At 46.7% G+C, this 24,441-nt stretch overlaps 1 protein-coding gene across 1 annotated transcript; it reads right to left on the bottom strand.

Annotated features, from left to right (window-relative positions):
* Positions 1-3,045: 3,045 nt before the first annotated feature.
* Positions 3,046-4,286, bottom strand: BHLHE22 (basic helix-loop-helix family member e22). The gene has a single exon (XM_082752343.1). It carries the CDS (start codon positions 4,143-4,145, stop codon positions 3,192-3,194), a length of 954 nt encoding a protein of 317 aa, XP_082608469.1. The 5' UTR covers positions 4,146-4,286; the 3' UTR covers positions 3,046-3,191.
* Positions 4,287-24,441: the final 20,155 nt, after the last annotated feature.

Below are 24,441 nucleotides of genomic sequence, written 5' to 3'. Positions count from 1 at the left end.
GAGGAGGCAAAGCGAGAGCTTTAAAGTAGCAGCCGGGATGGCAGGGAGTGCAGAGCGAGTGCGGGGCGCTTCCCTCCTCCCTGAGCATCCTTCGCAAGGGAGGCACAGGGAGAAAGACACCTGGGCGACATCGCCCCGGAGAAGAAGGAGCAACGAGGTTAAGCCAGACAGAGCCGGGAGGAAGGGGACGGTCCCTGCAGCCCCCCCGGGAGCCCCCCAGCCCGGTGCCGGCATCTGCAAGAGTTTCAGCGAGGGCTGGCCTCTGTCTCGCCTCCCCCGGTGTCACCCCTGTCCCATGGGCAGCCAAGAGCCAGAGCCTTCGAGGGGACGGCTCCGGGAAGGCTGCTCGGAAAGGAGAGGTATTAAGCAGTAAATCTTGCAGCAAATGCGTCCTGCGATGTTAAATGCACGAACACACACACACACACGCACCCGCACACACAGAGGCACGCACCACGCCAAGCTGGTGGCGGTGGTTAATTCCTAATCAGAATGATGGACAGCAGAGACAGAACAATACAAACTAATGGCTGTGTTGCTGATCACTTTACCCCTTGATTAAAGACACCCAATTATGGCGCAGAACAGTGTCGTAATTATGTTCCTTAATCACATCCAGGAGGTTTAATTGCCTTAACGATGTGTTTCATTAAATGAATTTAGGTATTATAGTCGACAGTTTTCATACACAGTTGTTTTCAAATTAACATAATATTAGACATCGTCATGGAAATTGTTTTAATAATCATAATTAGACGCACCCAGCCTTTGTCTAGTAAATGCTGAGAGACGCTTCTCCTTGCGCCTGGGGGCTGATCTGCCCACCCTCTCTGGGCTGCCTTCCCACAGCTCCGTGGCACTTTACAGTTATGTTTCCTGAAAAGTTACAGGTTCTGATTAATCTTTTTTGATGGCAAGTGGAGCGGAAAATATTTATCCCCTTCCCCCGCGTGCAGGGCTGCCGATGGGAGCGGAGGCACCGCGGACACCGGGCGCCGGCCGGAAGGGAAGGAAGGAGGGGGCCCGACGGAGAGGCGGCTGTGCCGGCCCCAAAATTTGGGGGGGGGGGGCAAGGAGGAGGTGGAAAGGGATAGGGGGACGGCTCACCTCGGGGTATCAGGGGGGACTAAGGCGCTGTCACCCCCCGAACCCCCTGTAGGGGCCCGGTGAGGGAGAAGAGGGAGCTCCTCGGCCCCATCCCAAGGGCTGGGAGAGGGGAGGGGGGAAAATGGGGGGGGGCAAGGCAAAGGAAAGGAGCGACACCACCGCCCCCCCCTTAAATCTGGAGGTGTATCCTTAACAGAGCACAGCATAATACAAGCGTTTGTTCAAAATATTTTAATAAAGATTCTTTCCGACATAAATACACATACAAACGATCGTACATTGCTGTCATAATCTGATTGACCTATTTAATATATATCACTCTTTACACATCCGTGACCTGCCAACAGATCCATCATGGCTCCTATTTCGCCATCCAACCTGACAGTCCGAATTTGTATTATCTGCAAGTAGTGGAAAATAGCAGGACTCGTTTTGGAATAAAAAAAAAACGAACCAAAGCAAACAAAAATCTTGATTTACAAATGGCAGAGAGACAGCCACCCAGCCATGCAAACTCAAACTGAAGGCTCACTTTGGGTAAATAGCTACTTCTTGCTCTTCATCTCTCATTTATCTTCAAAAAAAAAAAAAAAAGATTAAAAAAAAAAAAAAAGAAAAAAATTACCCCACCCTCCCACCCCGCCCCCAAGAAAAAGAAAAGGTAAGAATTCCACGCGTTCTGTAAATCAGCCTAAAGTACTTTAAAGTATTTCAACTTAAATAATCATCCACAGTCAGAATAATTTACATCCACGTTAAAAGCGGTTTAAATTATACCTTTGAAAACCACCCAGCGCCTGGGAAAACATTGGCTTGGCAAATGTTCTTGTAGCAGCTATTGCTCTGATGCCATGTAAAAGTAAATAGCTATTACCTGTTATAATGCCTGTTATAATGCAAAGGATACCCTCTCAAAAATCAGTGGGTTGAGCAATTAAGAATACACCTTTCCTGTAATTTTTGGACTGAAGCAATTTATTAAAGCTCAATTGAAATACAGGGATGATGCAACTTAAAATCCAGATGACCTTTCATAAACCTAAGCAGCTCGGATACATCAACATTTCTGGCTATACGGCGTTGGCAAATAAACGTTTTAAAACACTTGGCACACAGTTTAAGTTAATCCATAAACAGAATTTTAGAAGCATTTTAAAGTAACCGCACAGAAGACCCGTGACCTTAACACATGAGAAATACTGTTGGCGTGGGAGGGTCAGTTAAAGAATAACAAATAAATATCATGTCTTGTTTATACATCATTGCGAAGTGGAAAGAAACAAGGTGCACGTAAATATTTCTTTGAAAAATGCGATACTTTCGGCCACACGGAGGAGGGGTTCGGATCGGTTATTTTTTTGCCGTTTTTTTTTTTTCTTTTAACTCTCTCAATTTTTTTTTTTAAATCACTCTCACCAGAACTTTGCGCATTTTCACAGGATCAAAGTTTAGAGACGATAAAAAATACAAAGTCTTCCATAGCAGTGGTCCAGTCTCTTTGTTTCTGCGAGTCGCTTAAATAATAAGTTTACATTTCAAGTTTGTTCGTTTCCTGGCTCAGAATAATCATAATACTGCTAATAATAATTAAAAAAAAAAAAAAAATCTATGCTCGAGTGCCCTCTCTGATTTGTCCCATCCATCCACCTCCGCCGCCGGCTCCTGCCCCGGGACCGGCCCCGGGACCTCGGCGCCCCGGGCGGGCAGAGGGGCGGCGGGGCCGGGGTCCCGGGTGGGGGTGTGGGGGGGTTCTCTCCATCCCTCTCCGCGGCTCCAGCCCTCCCGGCCTGCCGCCTCTCAGCCTCTCCTTTGTGCGGGTCGCACCTCCAGGGAAACCCCCCCGGCACCCCCGAGGCTGAAGCCCCCTCCCCGCCGCCCCTCCGCCCGCCCTGGCCCCGCGCCCCTTTCCCACCGGGGCCCGTCTCCGTCCCCAAAAAGCCGCCTTCCCAGCGGGGATACGGGGGAGCCCTGGCGGCTCGCAGTCCCTCCTCTGCCCCCTCGCCCCCCGGCCCGGCCGCAGACCCCCGCTTGCCACCGCCGGTGCCCGGCTACCGGAGGCGGGGAGGCGGCGGCGGCGGCGAGGCTTAAGGCTTCTCCGTGCACTGTTTGCAGAGGCTGGAGGAGACGCTGTTGAAAATGGCACATTTCTCCGGGCAGGAGGTGGCGGGGGGCAGCCCGGCGCTGAAGGGGTAGCCGGCCGCCTGCTCGTAGGCGCCGAGGGCGGGGTGCAGCGCGGCCGCCGCCGCCGCCGCCGCCGCGGCGGAGCTGGGCAGGGAGGCGGCGGAGATGGCCTGGCCCTGGTTGAGATAAGCCACGAGGCGCCGCATCTCCTCCAGGGCCTGCGCCTGCATGAGGATGTAGTTCTTGGCCAGGAGCAGCGTGGCGATCTTGGACAGCTTCCGCACCGAGGGGCTGTGCGCGTAGGGGATGACGGCCCGCAGCTCGTCCAGCGCGTCGTTCAGGTCGTGCATCCGCCGCCGCTCCCGCGCGTTGATGTTGAGGCGCAGCGCCTTCTGCTCCTTGGACTTCTTGCTGCCGCCGTGCCCGTGGCTGTTGGAGCAGCCCCCCTCGGCCGCCTTCGGCCCCACGCCGCCGCCGCCGCCGCCGCCGCCGCTGCCCCCGCCGCCGCCGACCGCCGGCGAGGCGTCGCGGGGGTCCCCCCCGGGGCCGCGCAGCAGCAGCTCGCAGCGGCCGTCGCTGTCGTCGTCGGGGCTCTGCTCGCCGCCGCTGCTCTCGGCCACCGAGCTGCGGCTGGCGCTCTCGCCGTACTTGACGCACACGGAGCCCGGCGGCAGCCCCAGCGGGTCCCCCCCGCCGCCGCCGCCTCCGCCGCCGCCGCCTCCTCCTCCGCCGGGCTGCAGCAGCGCCTCGGGCTCGGCCGCCTCGTAGCAGGCGAGCGGCGAGGGCTGGCGGTCGCGGGGGTGCGACAGGTCGAGCCCCGGGGGCGAGCGGAAGGCGGACTCCATGCGCTTGGCCGAGGCGGCCAGGCTCTTGTGGAAGAGGTCCTCTTCGGCGGGCAGCCCCAGCGCCCGCTCCATCGGCGCCGCCGCCGCCGCCCCCCTCAGCTCCCGGCCCGCTCCTCCAAGGCTCCTCCGCGCCGCGGCGGGCGGCGAGCGGGCGTCCTGCTGCCGCTGCCGGGCTCCCGGCTCCCGCCGGGGCTGCGCCCTGCCCGGCGCTGCCGCCGCCGCCGCTGCTGCTGCTGCTGCTGCTGCTCCGGCTCCGGCTTCGTCCCCGGCTCCGGCTTCGTCCCCGGCTTCGTCCCCGGCTCCGGCTCGCCCTCAGCAGGCGCCGCGCTGGGGCATTGTGCGCTGCCAGCGGAGCCGCTTCCACCGTTTATCTTGCTTGGATTCACCTTCAAGAGATTTCCGGAGCCATCAACCAGCAGCCGCCGCAGACGGGGGAGTCTTTTACATCATTATCTCTGAGAGTAGGTTATTATGAAGAAGACTCGCCTGTTGGGACAGAGCTTTCTACCCAATCAGGTTAACGTTTTAATTAATAGGATTAAAACGGTAACAAACAATCCCAGGCGCTATCTGGCCCTGAGTCTGAATAGTTTCATTTCCCAGGTCTGAAGACAGGCAGCAGCTAGAGCTTTATAAGAGGCGCCTGCTCCATTATTCTCCCTGCCATCTGTATACACAGCTTAACGCATATGTTTGCAAGACGTTGTGTCCTGTTAGTAACCCAACAACTGCCTTTAGCTTGACATGTGTGGCGACTTTCACTCATCAATGAGCACACTAAAAGCCCTACTTAGATCGAAGGATGTTCTTTGCCTCCTTCAGCAAATTACAGCCCTGCACTGCAGAAAAAAAGCCCGCTTGAACACTTCCCCTCCCGAGTGCTGCCAGCAGACTTCTGCTAACTTAGCCGCCGAGTCAGGAGTGACACCCTTTCCCCCCACCCCAGCCCACCCACCCCTGCATTTACATTCACTTCTAGCCCCCTCCCACCCCTTCCCCTCTTCTCGAAAAGGATCGCCTGGGAAAAATACTTAAAAAAAAAAAAAAAAAAAAAAAAAAGGATTTAAAGTCTCCGGACCAACCCGAGACGAGGTGCCCGCTCCTGCCCACCGCCAGAGTCCACCTTGCTTCCGTGGGAGGCGAATGGTCCCCAGCCCTCTTCCCCCAACTCCCCCCCCCTCCCAGCAAATGGAGACCAAACTGCGAGGAGGTTCCCCTCCTCCTCCCCTCAGCCGCTTTCGAGTAGCAGATTGCCGCTTTAGACTGATTATCCCCCGTGTCCCTATAAAAATATAAAGCCCCATCAGTTACCTTGAAAATGAACCGAGCTGGGGAGGAAGGGAGGGGTGAGAAAAGGGCAAAACCGGCGCAACTTTTTGGTGCCGTGGACCAACTCTTGGCAGCATCCCTCATCCCTTCATCCATCCCTCCATCCCTCCATCCATCCCTACATCCCTACATCCATCCCTACATCCATCCCTACATCCCTCCCCGGGGCAGCCCCGGGGCTGCGGGTGCCAGGGCGAGGGGCGGCCCCGGTCCGGTTCCCCTCGAGTCCCGGGGCTCCGGCTCCCCGGGGCTGTGCCGAGCCTCCCGGCTCTCCCCTCCTAATCGGCAGCCCAAAGGGCTTGCGTGAATTTTGTCCCGCTGCTCCTCCACCGCCAGACGCCAGCAGCTCCCTCCCCGCTTCATTGTCAGCGCTCTGAAAGCACCTAGCATTTCGCGGCGGGGTTTTCAGCCTCCTGACATCAGTAAAAACAATATTTCCCAACACTTGCGGCAAATCATTCTTATGTGGCAGAATTACTGAAGGCTATGAAATTTGGGGTTTCTCCGGTTTCATTAAAAACCTTTTAATTGTGTCTTTCAGAGTTGGCCCCAGGTGTTGGACTCTTTTCATTACATTTTGCTCTAATGTGATGAAATTCTAATTCTCTCCTTACCATATGGTTAAATTTCCCCACTGAGAATTAGTTGAAAAAGGAGAAATAATCTATTAATCTCTGTAATAGATTCACAAATGAGGTTTGCCACAGAACCTGTTTTTGAATGGTAATATCAGAACAGTTGGGTGCCTTGTTTCGGGAAAGAAAGGACCAGGCGACAACAGCAAACGTTTGAATTTTCACCTGGAAAGAATGAAAAGAAGCCAAGCTGCGGATTTCAAAGTAATTGACTGAGATTTCATCCAGCAAGGACACAACTACAATACGGCCCTCCGTCACCTCGTGCCTCGGGATCAGACACGAACACACAAGCCGAGCCCTGCGAAGAGGGGCTGTGTCCCCCCCTCCCCAGCCCCCCCCAGCCCCCTTTGGCTGCCGCACTTGTCCCTGGTCGCCGTCCAAGCGCCTCGCTCCCCTCCCCCTTTCCGGGGGATGCCACACCGTTAACCTCCATCATTATTAATCCGAAGGCATTTTACCTTTATTGTCTGCCAATTAGCGACTTCATTTTTCCCTGGGATCATAAACAAAGGGCTTTATAACCGCAATACTTTTATTTTATTTTTATTTTAGTTTTAAAAATCTGTTTAACGTCCAACTTGTGAAACTCCTGTGGTCACTTGAGGATGACGGATAGCATTATTCTGATATGATGCCTAGGGGGAAGGTTCTCGCAGCTTATTCCTTTGGAGACAGAGGTCTCCAGCTCCATCCCTCCTTCACTAATGCTGCCTCCCTCCCTCCTTTTGCCTTAAACTTTGGGGACCTCGAGTGCTCCCCCTCCGCAAGCACCGAGGGGGCCGCGCCGTCGGAGCGGGGGGACAGGGGCGGCTCAGCCACCTCCCCGGGGTCTCGGCCACCTCCCCTTGTCCTCGGTTGTGTTCACCAACATTTGCTCTGTACTCCTGCAATTTTTCTCCCTCTTCGTCTCTAAGCTCGTCCTTGTCCACCCATCAGCTGTGCGTGGATCTCTGCCCGGCCGCTCGTCTGCCTCGCCTTTTATTTATTCTCAGCCTTTCTTCTCCCCTTCTTTCTGGGTCTGCCCCCTGCTCTTGAAACTTTGCTGCACCCCAGTCATCTCGCCTGTGCCCTGCCGTGCTTTAATATCCCAACTTTCTGGCAAACTTTAGCTTTGGAGGGGGGAAAAAGGAGACAAAAAGGGAGCCCCGCTGGCTGCGATCTGCTTCTCCCCGCTCCCCCGGGCACCCTCCCGTGAGAAGTGGCTGTTTTGTAGTCTCCGGGAACTTTAGTTTGGAAGCAGGCAGAAGAATTTATAGAAGCTTTAAATGCGGGGCTTATAAAAATACCGAGGAATGGTCTTTGAGGTTTATGCACTCGTAAACTTTTGCTGATTGCTTCTGGGAAGTTGTCAGGCATTTAACACCGCGTTTATCTTACAGCGCAATGAAAACACATCTGCCCGGCGTCTCGTTACCTGCTTTAATTGTACCGCAGCCCCTTGAGCTCCTCTTCGGGCGTTATTTGGGGAAAGGAGCAGCCCCCAGCGCCCGGCAAAGGCGGCCGGGGGGTGGCCGCAGGCAGCTGCAAACTTGAACGTGGCTCTAGCACCAGGAGACCCCGGCTCGGGGAAGGCCGGAGGGTCCGGGGGGTCCTGGATACGGATTTTAGTCTGACAGCTCCTTCCTGCAGCCTGTCGTGCCCCCGGCACGCCGAGCCCTCTACAGCAGGGCACAGGCGAGCCGGCGGTCGGGGAGAGCCTGCCCTCGCCGCGGCTGCCTGCGTGTTTTCTCCACCCGTTGGCAAACTTTAGTTAAGTTCAGGGTGGAGAGGAGAAAGGTTAAAATAGAAAAATAAAGCCACCTCCATCACATCGTCTCCTAGTACAAACCTCCTCAGAGGTATCTCTCCCCGGTGAATTCCCAGGTTGGGAAGTTTTTATTATTATTGTTATTTTCTTCTATTTTTATTTCTTGTTTATTCCCAGGGACCACGCAGCCCACAGGTGCTGCGTGTAGGGGAGGAGGAGAAGGGGCCGAAGCTCTCCGTACAAACCTGCCTCCGGTGTCCCAGCTTTTTTTCCGGTCTACAGAGAGGGGGCCCGGCAGAGAAATTTGGGTGGCGAGGGGCTGCGAAACGCTGCTCCCGTGTCCCTTGCGGGAAGAGGGAAAAGTCTGCAGGGCTGCAGGGGCACCGGTGGCACCCCGGGGTCCCCGGCGAGCCCTACAGCCTCCCACCGCCCCCTTCCCCGCACGGAGCGGGGCTGCTGGCCGCCAGCCCCTGGCCCCCGCCGCGGCTCTCCCGATCCAAAATCCACAGCACCATCTCCTGGGCAGCAGGAGAAGTGCACTGAGCCCCGGCACGGCTCGTCTCGATCCGGGAAGGAAGGTGCTGGAGACGCCGAAAGTGACCTGGAAATGTAGAGGTGGGGGAATCCGGCCGAAAATGCACGCAAGAAGCATGGGGAAGGGAATGATCACTGGCCTACTTTTGAAGCTGAAGCCGAGGGACTAAGGGATAAGCCTGGGTAAGAGTCAAGAGGCTCTCAACAGGTTTTTATTAATGCATTTATGTAGTCACACTTTGGGAAGTATATGCACTTGAAATGGACTTTGGCTGGAAGAGCCCGATGGCATTCCAGGGTCAGGGACAGCTCAGGGTGCATGAGCACTGACTGAAGCGTTACCTGAGGTTTAAGAACGACTAGAAGAGACCACGATTCAGCTTGTTTTGCTTTGGTTTTGGGAACTTTAAGACTCTGGCCATCCCCAATCTTTTTCTTTCTTTCTTTCTTTCTTTCTTTCTTTCTTTCTTTCTTTCTTTCTTTCTTTCTTTCTTTCTTTCTTTCTTTCTTTCTTTCTTTCTTTCTTTCTTTCTTTCTTTCTTTCTTTCTTTCTTTCTTTCTTTCTTTCTTTCTTTCTTTCTTTCTCTTCTCTTCTCTTCTCTTCTCTTCTCTTCTCTTCTCTTCTCTTCTCTTCTCTTCTCTTCTCTTCTCTTCTCTTCTCTTCTCTTCTCTTCTCTTCTCTTCTCTTCTCTTCTCTTCTCTTCTCTTCTCTTCTCTTCTCTTCTCTTCTCTTCTCTTCTCTTCTCTTCTCTTCTCTTCTCTTCTCTTCTCTCTTCTCTCTTCTCTCTTCTCTCTTCTCTCTTCTCTCTTCTCCTCTCTTCTCTCTTCTCTCTTCTCTCTTTCTCTCTCTTTCTCTCTTTCTTTCTCTCTCTTTCTCTCTCTCTCTCTTTCTTTCTCTCTCTTCCTTCCTTCCTTCCTTCCTTCCTTCCTTCCTTCCTTCCTTCCTTCCTTCCTTCCTTCCTTCCTTCCTTCCTTCCTTCCTTCCTTCCTTCCTTCCTTCCTTCCTTCCTCCCTCCCTCCCTCCCTCCCTCCCTTCCTCCCTTCCTCCCTTCCTCCCTTCCTCCCTTCCTCCCTTCCTCCCTTCTCTCACTTTCCTTCCTCACCCTATTTTTCTCTTTCCTTTCTTTCTCCAGACAACCACCTCTAAGGCATTCCCTTCCTAACTCCTATAAATTCTCATGCTTTGGCCAAAGCAGAGTTACCTGCACTGCTCAGCAAACAATTCCCTGGACTAACGGAGCTACCTACAATGCTTATTTATCTCCTTCAGCCTGAATTATGCCTTACACAGCTCCATCCAATCATGCCACTCTTGTTTCTAGCTCTCAGAGCAAGTCCTTATTCTCTCTGTCCCTTTGAAACACCCACAAGAAATGTCTGGATGGGTCTCAGCAGGAACAGAGGCCAGAGTGCTGGCCATGTACAGTTAGTATTTACTCCCTGTCTATCTTTCATGCTTATACTCAACTCTACTTTCTTTATATTAGAAATGTTCCACTGTAATGAACGTGGCACTGAACTTACTCTTCCCACTACTATTTGGCCAAGCTATAGATGTTTATTTTCAGTTAATATTTCATTGCCAATAGGCATTTCCTTTTCCTTCCATGCTTCTTGAACTCCTTCCAGTTCACCTTTATTGGTACTGAAAGTACTTAAATCTGAAAGCAGTAGTCGAGTGCTATCTCATCAGTATTGTATACTGAGAGAGACATCTATCACTTCCCAGGTACATGACACGATGCCTCTGTGTTAGAAGCCCAGAAATTACATTGGATTTTTTTTTATTTTTTTTTATTTTTTCCACAGTGCTAGATCTTATTTAATTTACTGAGGCCCATACATCCAAATCTATACGTTGGTAGGCATGTATATTACACCTACTGTATTCCCTTCAGTCACCACTTTGCAATTATAGGAAGAAAAAAATGCTTGCGTGTGCCTTTCTTCCCTTCTTTATAAATCCATGCTGTTTATTGGTTGTGGATCCGTTCTCCCCTAAGTACTTAGGATTTTTACCTTTTAATATTTTTTCCACTATATTACTGCAGTCTAAAGTTAGCCTTAGCAGATGGTAGATGACAGGTTCACTCTTTCTCTTCCTCTTCCCCTGCCACTTTTAAAGACCAGTAACGTGTTCCCCTTTCTTTTCAGACCTCTGAGAGCTCACTAATTCTCCAGAAACACTTTAAAATAATTGTTAGTAGTTTGGATAAGTTCATTAGTGAATTCCCTTTACTCCCCATGCTGCACATCACAGAGATATGCTCAGTTTCACATACTTAGTTTTCTCCCCCTTAACCTTCCTTATGACCTTCTCTCAACAACTCTAAGTACAAGGATTTATTTTCTAACAACTGTGCTTTATTTTTCTTTTAAAAAATGCAGTTTGATACATTTTCTGATTTAGAATCATCATTCCTTTTGTTCCCTTCTTCAGAGATTAACAAACCTGTTTTATTCCTAGCAATTCTCTTCATTCCCTTGTAATTAAAAGTTCATCTAGAATCTATGCACATCTAAGTAGTTGCTATATTGAAAAATACAGGCACTATTGCTAGCAACTCTGTTATACTCTATAAATAAGGCAATTTTATATGTTTAATAACTTATCAGGGGCATAAAATACAAAAATGTGTTGAAATATAGTTCAGGAAGAGTAAAAATCCATATATTTAACAGAGAAAAATTATTTTGTTTTCAGACTTCCTATATTTCAACGGCTTTTAAATTAAATTGTAAGCTCATTTCCCATTACACCACTTCAGTTGCCAAGATAAGTAACAAGGGAGAACAAAGGATTTCCTTCCTGGATTACTTTACTAAATTCATACTTTAATCTCTTGGTAGACGATGTTTTTCAAACACACTCAGCTGTCTGATTGTCAGCTTTATGTCTCAGGAAGTATTCCCAGCAATTCAGGTACAGTAAAGTATCTACCTCTAGCAAGTCTCTGTGTACTATATAACTTTTATAGTCATTATAAAAAGTAATTTATTGAAAAAACTTAAACCTTTTCCAACTCAACTGACTTTTGATTTAAAGGTGTGTGCTCCTGGTTATGGTAATCAGGTGTGGTAGGTGCTTTTTCCAGAATTAGGTTTGCTGTTTATATCATGAAGTTTAGAAGTTATAAGAGTAACATCATCTAAAACATAGCATGTTCACTGAAACAGAGATATCTCAGCTCATGTTTCATGCCTACACTGCCCAGAATTGCACATATTACAAGGCAGGGGAACTTTTCCCTTTTTTAGATCACATTTTTTCTCTCAGGTACTCTTTTTATTTGCCTTCACTGTAGTACAATGCAGCGATTATGGCTACAGGGTGGATCTGGGGAAATGGCACATAACAAAAAAGAGGAAGCAGCATATCTCATTGGTATTTGACTGTTCTCTCTCCCTCTGTCTTTCTGCCTCTCATTTTCTTTCCATGTCTCTTTCCCTCTTTCTCTTTTTTGCTTGCTTTTGCTTTCTTGCTGTCTTGCTTCCTTGTGTTCTTGCTTCATATACCATATGGCCTTGCTTCATTATGAGATGGAACAGCACTGTTTTAAAAGTGACAAGATCCTTTAATAACAGCAGAGATCATGACCAGGAGGAAAACTCCTTGTAACAGTGCCTAGTTCTGATTAGCACTGTGACACAAGCTCACGATATTTTTGAGCCAAACCATTGCAATGGGATTTGAACTTGCAATTCAATCCAGAGATGAGGATGCTGCCAGCTACAGTCCCACTCCTGTCATGGATTCTGTGTGGGCAGAGGGCTTCTGATGCAAACTAGAGGACCCAACCTCACTGCAACCACAACAGCAAGGGAAAGAAAAACAGGGAGGCATGAGCAGGTGAGGCAGGGACCCTGCCATGCTTCTGAGATGACCAACTGCTGAGCTCTGGCAGCCGGGGGTGACTTACATCTGCCTTAGTGTTGCTCCACGTTGTGCTGGTAGCTCAGTGAGTCCTTTGTTCAGACCCAGTGCTGGCACACCAGCTGCCACAGCTCAGCCAGAAACCTTAATGGGGTAAGGACAGAGGCCAAATGATATCTATAGGTTGGAAAAAAAAAAAGGGGGGGGGGGAGGAGAGAGAAAAACAAACAAACAAACAACAACATACACATAAAAACCCACCACAGTTCAGCATTTTGAGGAACTTTGTCTTTCAGAGTATTTTGTAACACAGCCTCAGCTACCAAGAAGAGCTCAGGTAGTACAAAGTTTACACACAGCTTCCTTTCTGAGAGTAAGAACGAGTGACCAGCCAATGCTTGAGGGCTGACAAAAGCATTTAGCATCCTTAGCCCCTGCTTAGGCTGTCACAGAGACTTACCGATGTTTCCTTTGCAGAGTTATTTGATTATTCCAGGAGAGGACTGCTGGAGGCAAGGGGCTCCATGGACCTGCAGGCTGAATCCACCAAGGTGACAGTCATCTTTGAAGAGGCAACTTTGCAGGAGGATCAGAACATATTTCAGACTGATTTACTTCATTACGGTCCAACTTCTCTGGTTGACCATCCGTTTGGACAACAGCTTGATTTAGCTGAGTTCAAATGGGCATGAAAACAAATGATGTGGCTTGAGGCAAGGCGAGGTGCGCCTGATTTACAGAATGTGTAGGATTGCAGCTGGGGACTTGTGAGCTAGGGAGGCGTTGTCAGGAAAAGGGCATAGGCAGCCTTTTCACATTGCTGGCTCTATACTTGCTTCTACATATAGCGTCAGACTAGGTTAAAACAGGAAAGAAGCCTTCTTTAATGTACTGGTCAATATGTGTTTTGACTTCATCAGTAGCTGGATCAGGAACCAAACAAACCGCATTGTGTTATGGCCTGCAAGGTGACTTCACTGAATTCAGCTTTATACCAGTCTGGCTGCCCATCAGACTTGGAGGAATGCTTATTTGAGCTGCCAGAGGCCCCCTAAGGCACATTTTTTAGACATGGGATTTTCCCTGTTGCTAATCGTGGCCATAGGAAACTATGCCGGAATTTCTCAGCATAATGGCAGGGGTGTGGGAGATGGAGGCTGCAGCACTGACCCTCAGCTTTGGTAAACTCAAGTCATCCTGGGGACCCATGTTCTTCATCACAGGACACACATCAGGTTTGCCCTTTGGGATTCTGGTTATCTAGTCTCTTGGTCCAAGTTTTGCTTTTTCTAAATTTGGCCTCCCTTCTTTGTACTATACCAAATGATTTCATTCAGGATTCTCTCACTTGTTAGGGTAGTTTCTGTGTGTTGTTCTTCTGAAATAAAACAAACAAGCAAAAAAAAAAAAAAAAAAAAACACAACCCCCTGAAAGATAACACAGATTCAAACACAAAGCTTTAGGCTTTGGTAATTACTCCTGCATATCAGATGAAGCCCATGGTGCAGAGGAGTATAGCTGCAGAAAGCTCACTAAACTTCTGCTCATGCATGGGATGAATCTGGACCTAAGTGCCCACACATTAGAAGATTTGGGCACCATTTTTAGTGCTAACTCCAGGATTATACTGGTAGCATGAGACCAGGCACAGTGAGAAGCACAGAGCCTGTAACATGTTGTTATCATATTCATGCTGTTGATTCTGATTCTCTGATAAAGTTAATTGACTGAGTCAGGGCAAATTTGCTCCACACCTGCTCTGGACAGAGCAGGCTCAACCAGCTCTAATCAATCACTCCCACCAGGAAACTGGAACAAATGGTGGTGGCTCTGTTGGTGCCAGAGGCTGATCTGGGTGGCACTGGTGAAACCACAGCACAAGACTGTGGGATGGGGGGGAGTCCTCCCTGAAACCACTTCATTTTTAACCCTTATGGTAGTACATTCCTTCAACCTTTCTAATAAGCTGTTCTGGTCTCAGTGTCACTCACTTAATACTCTGGCAACATTTCTTTTGGAAAAAAAAATAATTATTTTTATTTTATTTTATTTTATTTTATTTTATTTTATTTTATTTTATTTTATTTTATTTTATTTTATTTTATTTTATTTTATTTTATTTTATTTTATTTTATTTTATTTTATTTTATTTTACTTTTTCAACTGGTCCTTTATCATACTGATTCTGTGATGGACCATGGAAATATTTTTCCTGTGGGTACCTACACTCACACTCCTCCTCTGAGTGCCTTCAGCCTTCAGCAAGGAGGGTTGGCTGCAGTTTGCTCTGCCTGTAGGGCCTGTGGATCAGAAACAGCTCTCCAAGCTATTTGCTGGACTGAATCAGCTATTTGCTATCTCCAATCCATTTGCTGGATTTACTCATCAAGAGACTCACCCCAATTAGGGCATGTATAGAAATGGCTATAAGGCACCCCCAGAGCCTGCCTCAGCCTTTGTTCCTGAAGCCTTTGAGCCTGGGGTGCTCAGCCATGAGTCTGATGGGAGCTGAAACCGTGGCTGGGGCTTCAGAAAAAAGATCAGTCAGCCACCGCAGAAGGGCTCAGAGGCTGCCTCTAGCCTGTGGGACAACTGTGTCCTGCTCATGGGCTTGGCCTCTTCATCCCTGGCCACAGCACCATGCCCCCCTGGCATAGCCTTGGCAGGGTGGTTGGGTCCTTCGGCTCGAATGTGCCCAGGACCAACTCTTACAGGAGCGACTGAAAACTGCCAAGCCAAGACAAGTGCCAGATCTGAAATGGGACACAGAGAGGGAGGGTGACACTTGGACATGGCTGACACCTGGACCTGTCTGAGAAGCTGAAATGCTATGACAGAAGAGACCAGAGGCAGAAAAAAAAATACAAAAAGCACAGCTGACATACACAACGAGTGGAGTGACCTTTATGTACATGATAAACTCTGCAGATCAGCACAATGTCTAGAAGCTTCAAGTGGTAGAAGAAAGTAAAAGATTTGTATGACTTTTCCAGCATTTGTAAGTGGAGAAGAGCTGGGGCAAGAACAAGGAGAAAGGTAACAGCTGTAGCAGCTGTGGAAATCCCTAGGGGAAACGAGCAACTCCTTAGTAGAAGACAAGTGGATTTGAAAAGTAGCAACATAAGAATAAATTGTAAGGAAAGACCATGCAGAGATTTGGATCCTGTAAGCTTTCTGTTTACATGTTGTGGCTACACACTCTCATCCTGTGCTAAATGCAGGTTTACATTACTCCCTAGTTACTGTGGGATCAGGACTTTTAACCTGGGGCAAGAGGGCACACAAGGGGTTGTTGTGCTTTGTGCTCTGCCTCGTGATATCTTGCTTGTGTCTCCAGATGCTCAATCAGAAAGGAAGGAGACAAAGATTTTAAATTGGATGCTAATGAACAAATCAAGGCATGGGCAGAAACAGTTATTAGTCCTCTTGTCCTCACCCCGGCTGTGATGGGCACAGTAGTGGGGTGCTTCTCTCTGTGCCGGGCTGTGAAGGCATGGGAAGAAGTTCAGCTGTCCCAGTGAATTAATTCCTTGAACATCTGGTCTCCGTCTGCTACAGACAAGATGGTAGGCCAGATGGGAACGTCCTAGTGGCTGCAGTCAGCCTGGAGGGCACCTACTGCATCGTGCTCAAAGATATTTTGCAAATGATATATCACAGGACCTGAAGACCTTTCAAATAACAGATCTAATGCTACTGTAAAGTTAAATACTTTTTTTTTTTTTTTTTTTTTGTGTAAGGGAAAGATGTTAATCTAGTAAGACGTTAAAGATGTATTCACTGTAGATCCAGAAGGTAGATCACAATTCCAGGTAAAGGAAGATAAAAGGCGGAGAATGAGCATGAACACAGGCCGTGCACATTGTTTAGTTGCTAGTACACACCCTGCCTCTGCTTTCAACCTTTTCAGCTGACTACTTCCAAAATAGAGTTTGGGAATAGTCTGCAAAAAGGTCATGCCAGTGGTTTCTCCCAAAAGGCAATATGGACTTCACCAGGTTTAGCTACCTACATGCTATGTAGCCCTCTCAAACCATCCTGGAAGGCTTTGTGCTTCCAGAAGCCTGAACTCTCAGCAAGACCTGTTTGTCTTATTTTAGATCTATCAAATTAATAAAAGACACATAAACCAACAGTGGTATCTTGGGGCTTATATAGTGATATCCAGGGGCTTGAGGACACACAGGCTAAATGCACTGGGTGATGGGTGAAGCCATTCTGCTTGAAGAGGGGTCTGGCCCTAGTGATGTAGGTATCCATTAGCCTGTGCTGCTCTGCTGTGGCAGCTAGGGTCTGCTCCTCACCTTCTTTACTTAGGTGTGCAGAGATAGCCTCAAAGCTAGGACCTTCACCACTAGGACTGTTCCAGCTGACAAGTGCAGGATGCAGTTTCCCCAGGATGCCAAATGATGAAGGGAAATTTGCCTTACTGAACTGGTTGAACTAATCAGTACAGAGGGTCAGCAAGTTTTAGGAACCAACAGAAACTCAACATGACTGGTTCCAGTCCTTGAATTAAAACTTTTGTTTTTTAACCTTAACAATCAGTAGTAAAGACGTCTATGCTCAGAGACTGACCATACATTATTAATTGCCATCACTAAGCAAGGTGTGGCAGCTTCTACCTCAAGCTTATAGATTTTTTTTTTTTCCTTTCTTTTTTTCAGTTCCAAAACAGTGTTTCTACAGTTTGAATACAAACCTGACTGAGGTTTGGTAGTTGATAGAAATGCAGTGGAACAACATCTAGTGCTAGACCATGTTTATGCTATGTTGTGAGGAAAACAGAAATGCATCCAATTTCAAATGAAAGCTGGACAACAGCTGCCTACTGCTGGAATAAAACCCTGGAAGAAGAATGTAAGGATATTACAATAGGGTAGCCAGAACAGCTTACTTACAAAAATTATTGGCAGTTTAAGGAAAGGATGAGATTTAAAGGTTTTTATCTCACAATATTTTATTTTAAAGGACTTTATATCAGCCTGTATTGTGATTCTTAAGCAGTTACAGGAAACAAAACAAAACAAAACAAAACAAAACAAAACAAAACCCTTCACCAATTAAAAAAATAAACAAGTCCACAAAGAAATCATCTAGGAACTAGAAAATGCAAGAGGAATGCTAGAGGAATATTGTAGTGGCTGGAAAGAAATTGTGAGTATTCAAACACTGTTAAGGGTTATCATTTATGTAAAACATACAGATAAATTAAAGCAAAAGGACATAAAGACTAGCTATGGCCATAGGTGACACAGCTGGTATAGGGAAGATTTATTCCTTTAGGTCAAATTTGACACAGATTATTCACTGAGGTGTTTGAGAAACCTCCCTGTCCTCTCTGTTCTTGCTTCCCTGAGACAGCCTTGCTGTGACTAAATGGGACATTTTTGTATTTCAGATAATTTTTGCTGATCTGCTGAAACAGCAGGCACCGTTTAGAGTCACACAGTCTCAGCTAAGTGGACATCAGTTTAGCAGTTCACAGTAAAGTGCAGGCTTAGGTAAACACCCTTTAGTTCCCATTTTCTTCAGCCTGTTGGAAACTGTCACTGAGAAAAAGATAATGCCTAATGGAAGATAAAAAAAGGGCTATGGAGTCAGCTTCTGACTACGCTTAGTACTGCTATTACTGACTAGTGCCAATGAAACAGTTCTTGAGAGAACAATACAAAAAAATCTGTTATAAATAAAAAGAAATTAAGTACTTGAAAAAAATAAAAGAGAGAGATAAGGCAAGACCAGCATGCCCTAAGACCTGCTACCATTTGATAAAAACAATATGCATATCTGTAAGGATATCGGTTGTGTCATGAGAGGTAGCCTGGTGGTCATAGGAGGTTGTAACTCCAGATGGACACATGCTCTGCCAAGAGGCGAGCAGACAAGAGGTATTAAGTCAATTGTTTTGCACAAGACATTTTCAGGCAACAACCAGCAGGTAGAGCTGACTGAGTCCCAAAATATGGCACAGTCAGGAAAAGGATGCATCAAGGCAGACCCGGAGGTCCAAATGACAAATATGCAAATACAATTCAGCATCAATTCAATTATTTAAGTTAATAACTCATTTACAAGTGCTTGGAGGTCTTTGCTGTGTTTACTTTAGAGAGGCAATGAAGATGTTGATGGTGTGTTCCTGCTAAGGAAAGGTGTGGGGAAGTGTGTTGTGAGGCGGTGCTGGCACTTGCCCTTTGGAAGCTACTGTTGCGTTGAGCTCCTGCAGCGATGTACCGATCCATTTGCACACAAGCAATCCATGGAGCAGATCTCTGTCAGGCTCCTTGGCTCTTAATGAGTCTAAACAACAGCTGTTCTCTCTTTCTTTGGGCCAAAGTCAAATGCTGCAGCATAAAACATGTGGGTTACAGTGCCATGGAGGGAGTGTGTAATTCATCCTCCTGTAACTGCAGGCATATTGTACTTGCATGAGCAGCATCTGCATGCACGTGACACTCTAGAGGAGAGAGGAAGAGTCATGAAGTACAGATTATGGTTAAAAGGCCCAAAAGAACCACTGTGAGCATCTGATCTGACCTCCTGCGCAATGCAGAAGACTGCAATGAAAAACAGTATAAACTAAAGTCTTTAGAAAAGAGAATCTTAACGTTTCAGTTTCCTGTGTTAATGCACCATAACCTTAAGAGAAAGTGTTCCAATGACACCTATTCCCACGGTTTAAAACATGCAGTTTTCTCTTGGTTTGAATTTGACTACTTTCAGCTCCTTGGCATTGTGATATTATACCTTTCCCAGCTAGGCTGAAGATCATGTATACTCATGTAACTGAAGCATTTATTTCACACTTGTTGAAGTCAGTGTTTTGGGTTCCTTGAGTTTATCATGCTAAAACTCCCCTCAATGATTCTTTCTGTTTTATTTCTGAACCCTTTCCATATTGCTACCTGCCTTCCAGATAGGTGGGCAGCAAAACGACACTGTGCTCCCACTGCACTGGTTCATGGGGTCAATGGCTGAATTGCCACTTGAACATCAACACTGAATATCCAGCTGTCCCTTACTTGATATTGCCTGTTTATATATCTGAAGATTTCAGTAGCCTCAGAATTGCACTTGGAACTGGTGCTTAGGTCATTGGTCATTTTTTTCCACCACTAAAATCAGCTGTAATTCTTTGTCACACTGACAGTTGCAATCAAGTCATTTTTTTTTTTTTTTTATGATGTAGGCATTATATTACCTTACTTTTAGTCCTCTTGAACTCCTCCAGCACTTCACAGATTATATAAAATTGTAAGTTTCTTTGCCAACTCTTCTGAAGTTCTTGTCTACAAATTTTCCTACAATGTAATCCTCATCTACGTTTTGAAAGGGAACTCACATTCATTTAAATGCACCTGCTATAACTAACAGAATTTGCATATACACTTCAAATATGCTAAAACTTATGTTTAAATATGCATTGAAGACCAGGGAAATGGTGTTCTGCTACTCACTGATTTTAAAATCAGAAACCACTATTATAATAATTTAATCTAGGTCTGTCTATGAGGACTCTGGAGCAGGTTCAGTGCAAGAAGCAAAGAGGAACAGCCTGACATTGATAAATGAAGTTGTATATTTTGATCTAAGATTTGCCTGACTCTTAGACTGCATATATTATTATTATTATTATTATTATTATTATTATTATTATTATTATTATTATTATTATTATTATTATTATTATTATAAATTATTTTAATAATCAATATAATAATAATAATAATAATAATAATAATAATAATAATAATAATAATAATAATAATAATAATGTGCTTGTTAGAAATAGCTTCTACTTTCTGGGTGAGCTGGAGCAGCCATCTCAAGCAGACATTTTCTCTTGAAGCCTTTTCAGAGGCTTCAGCTGATGAGAAATGATTATGGTGACAGAAGAATTTCATCAACGTCTAATTAACTGTTAACATTTTTTATGAGTTCTAAATCTTATACACTGTCAGCCACAGAATCACAGAATGGTTGAGGTTGGAAGATATCTCTGAAGGTCATCTGGTCCAAGCCCCCTGCTCAGACAGGGTCATCTAGAGCATGTTGCCCAAGACCATGTCCAGTTATCTTTCGAATACTTCCACAGATAGAGACTCCAAAACCTGTCCGGGCATTCTATCCCTATGTTCACCAGCCTCACAGTAAGATGTGTTTTCTTGTGTTCAAGTGGAATTTCTTGTTTTTAATTTATGCCCATCGTCTCTAGCTTTTTCTGTGGACATTATTGAGAAAGTTCTGACTCACTCTTCTTCATTTCTTTCCCATCAGGTATTTATACATGTTGATAGGAAAAAATTCTTTACCATGAGGGTGGCTGAACACTTAACAAGCTTCCTAGAGAGGTGTTTTATGCCCCATGTCTGTCAGTGTTCAAGAGGCATTTGGACACAGCCTTTAAAAACATGCTTTAGCTTTTGGTTATCCTTGAAGTGGACAGGTAGTTGGACTCAATGGGCTTTGCAGGTCCCTTCCCACTGAACTATTTTCTTTTCTGTTGTGTTGTGTTGTGTTCTAGTCTAGTCTAGTCTAGTCTTGATTCCCGTGGTCCTACACATTCTCAATTCTCTTGTTATGGCGAGCCCACAACTGGACACAGAACTCTAGATATGGCCTTACCAACACTGTGTAGACAGGAAGGATCACTTCTCTCAAAGTGTTGGCAATGCACTTCATAATTTTGGGATGAACTTAGCTTCTGGACACCCACCCACTTGCTCTCTCACTTCCCCTCCTCACCAGGGCAGGGGAAGAGCTCTTAGGTCAAGACAAAGACAGAGAGATCACTTTACAATTACTGTCAGAAAACCACACAATGTGGGGAAAATTAATTTAATTTATTGACAATTACAGAGTTTGATGGTGAGAAAAAAGACAAAAGCTAAAACACCGTCAACCCTTCTCCCCTTCTTTCCAGGCTCAACTTCACTCCTTCATTCCCAACTCCTCTACCTCCCTTGCAGGTGGGATAGGGAATGGGGGCTGTGGTCACTTGTTAAGTTTGCTTCTGCTGCTCTGTCGTCCTCAGTCTTTTCCCCCTCCCATGGGTTGCAGTCCTTCACAAGCTACTCCAACATGTAGACTACAGGGCAATCTCTGCTTTTGTGCACGAAACATTTCCTCTCCCTCCCCCCTTCTTCTCTGACATTCATGTCTGCAGGATTGTTCATCACACACTTTTTCCTCTGACAAGCATGTCAGTTGTTCAAAGCATATGAGTCTGCTTCATGGATGGTGCATCCAGAAGTGCTTCTGCCTGATGGTCCATATCTACTTCTCCTTCCATACTTGCTTTTTCTTCACAGCCCCTTTGCTGTCCATCCCCCAGGAGCAAACTGCTCCAGCACAGATCCCCCATGGGTGGGCGGCAGCTCCCCCCCAGACCCCTGCTCCTGCATGGGCTCCTCTCCACGGGCTGCAGCTCCGGCCTGGGGTCTGCTCCTGCAGGGGCTCTCCATGGGCCACAGCCTCCTCCAGGCCACCTCCACCTGCTCCACCAGGTGCTCCTCCACGGGCTGCAGCGTGGAGATCTGCTCCATGTGGGACCCATGGGCTGCAGGGGGACAGCCTGCTCCTCCAGGGGTCTCTCCACAGGCCACAGGGGAACTGCTGCTGCCTGCCTGGAGCACCTCCTGCCCTCCCGTTGCACTGACCTGGGGGTCTGAAGAGCTGATTCTCACTCTTCAATCTCCCAGATGCTGTTGTGCAGCATTTTTTTCCCCCTTTCTTAAATCTGCTCTCACAGAGGCACAGACAACATCACTGATTGGCTTGGCTCTGGGCAGCGGCGAGTACCTTTGGAGCCAGCTGAAACTGGCCCTTAGCTAATATGTGGCAACTGCTGGACTCTTCTCACAGAAGCTACCCCTGCAGCCCCCTGCTAACAAAACCTTGCCACGTGAACCCACTGCACCACTGAGACCAGCTCTGTCCCCTCTGGCTAAGCTCCCAGGCAGGGATGACTCAAGGATTGCATTCATTACAGATCCTTCACCACTCAGCCAGAAAGGAGAAACATCTCCAGGCTCTGAACTGCACCACCCCAGCTTGGGGGGATGTGGCACCCAGACCCACCAGAAAGTGGCCACACAGGAGCCAGTGGGCAAGGCAAGGATGAGGGAAGCACTGCCCTTGCTGTTCCCCTCCTTCTCCCCAGCAATAGAGGTCCAGCCACGGATGGCAGCCATGAACTCCAGCCCTGTCCTGGGGCACATGCTGGCTGCTGCTACCCCACTGCTCCCCTATACAATATGCCTGTCCTTGGCATAGACGTGGATGTGTCCAGCACCAACACCCCAGGCCCAGGCTTGCAATGACATCTGCCAGCTCCCTCAGCACTTGTGGGTGTATCCCATCAGGGCCCATGAATTTATGGATGTCTAGTTTGCTGAAGTATTCATATCTGATCCTGTCTCACCTGATCTAACCTGATACTCTGTCACTAGAGGTCTGTCTTCTTTGTTTTAGAGTTTCTTTCCCCTTGGCCTCTGGGGCCTGGGATTTCTGAAGGACAGTCTTCCTAGAGCCAGCATTACCTGGGATGACTGGCAGAATCTACATCAGCCCCAAGTACCAACCTGGATTTCCGGTAAGCATGAATGGAACTTGCCAAATGATTAGCAATGAGGTCCCTAAACAATATATTTGGTAACAAGGGTGCATAGATTTCCTGGGATTCTTTATGTTTGTACCTGTGCTATGCACAGTCTATCCCAGCCTCTCAGCATGTCTCCTTGTGCCACTGCAATAAGGAGTCAAAGTGAGTGTTTTCTTTAGTCAATTCAGTGATTAAAATGGAAAGGCCACCACTTGTTATGAAGCAGAGTATGAACCTTGGTGACAGAGTCCAGAGATGGAGTTTCTGCAGAATTTTATCTTTTTTTACTTAACTCCAACTTTTAATATCAACTTTGTGCTTCTCTATACAATACACAGGTAGAAGACAGTGGTTGTGACTATCATAAAAAAAGCTATAAAAGAGTTTCCCTTTGCTGGCTGCAATAAAAACAGCAGTTAAACATCTGCCTTCTGTAGAGACCAGCCATCCCAGAGCCCACCTTCTGAAACATGGAGGGGGGAACTCTAAGAAGCTGAGCAGACATAAATAGTGCAGCACAGAGGATTACAGACATGTCTTGTTCATTTTGCACTCTTCCTGAGGTGCTTTACACTGTTGACAGAAAGAACAAAGCAGTCCTTCTGCCTGTTCAAGACAACTGTGTTCTCTCTTCAGCTCAGAATTTATTAAGCACAATAAGAAGACAACGTTGCACGATATACTTTGCCCTGAAACTATCCTGGAAAGCAATTACAGTGAAATTTGACTGGAGAACACATTACCTGCTATGCTTTCTGATTAAATATTTCAATCATGTGAGAGATCCAGAGCATGAATAAATGATGTAACCCGTTTTAAATAAACCTACACAATTTAATGATTGACAGAAAATACATCAGCCTATATAGATACTGACAAACACAAAATATAGTAGGCTTATGCAAATTGCATGGTGGATTTACAAAGTAGCAAATTTTCTGTGTAGTTTTCTATAAAACCAAAAAGACACCCCAAACAACACCACAGGAAAAGACGAAGTTTTAATTGATTTCATATATGATAAGTAATTACAAATCATAACATTCTGTTTGGGTAATAGTAGTTCCCTGAAGAGTATTTTTAAGTAAGTCAAAAGGAAAACACAGTCAACAATTACAGCTATGCATTTAAGGGGAATGCAGATTCTTTTTTAGAGGTATTGTAAATCACCAGCGATCAATCTTCATATAAAATAAAGCATTAATAAACCTTTAACTGCTCCTTCATGATGTATAGCTAACCCTTACTTAAAAAGTATATACCACAGAATTTTAAAAATAATAAGCTACCAAGATTTCATTCTGAGCCTTCTCTTTAGGCTAAACAGTCACCGCCCTTTCAGCCTCTCATATGAAAGATTCTCCAGTCATTTAATCATCTCAGTGGCTCTGCCATAAGTTCACCTTTCTTTTGTACTTAGAAGCCCAGAACTGGACACATTATCCTCACCAATACTGAACAGAGAGGCAAGATCATCTCCCTTGAACTGCTGGCAACACTTATCCCAGTGCAGCCCTGGGTTGGCTTTTATCTATCTATCTATCTATCTATCTATCTATCTATCTATCTATCTATCTATTTATTTCTGCAGCAAGCTTGCATTGTTGTCTCATGATAAGTTTGTTTTCCACAAGGACCTGAA

Source organism: Aythya marila (assembly GCF_965140915.1).
Source record: "Aythya marila genome assembly, chromosome: 2".
Classification (NCBI taxonomy): domain Eukaryota; kingdom Metazoa; phylum Chordata; class Aves; order Anseriformes; family Anatidae; genus Aythya; species Aythya marila.
Note: the sequence above shows the minus strand (reverse complement) of the source record. Positions and strands in the feature narration are given on the sequence as shown.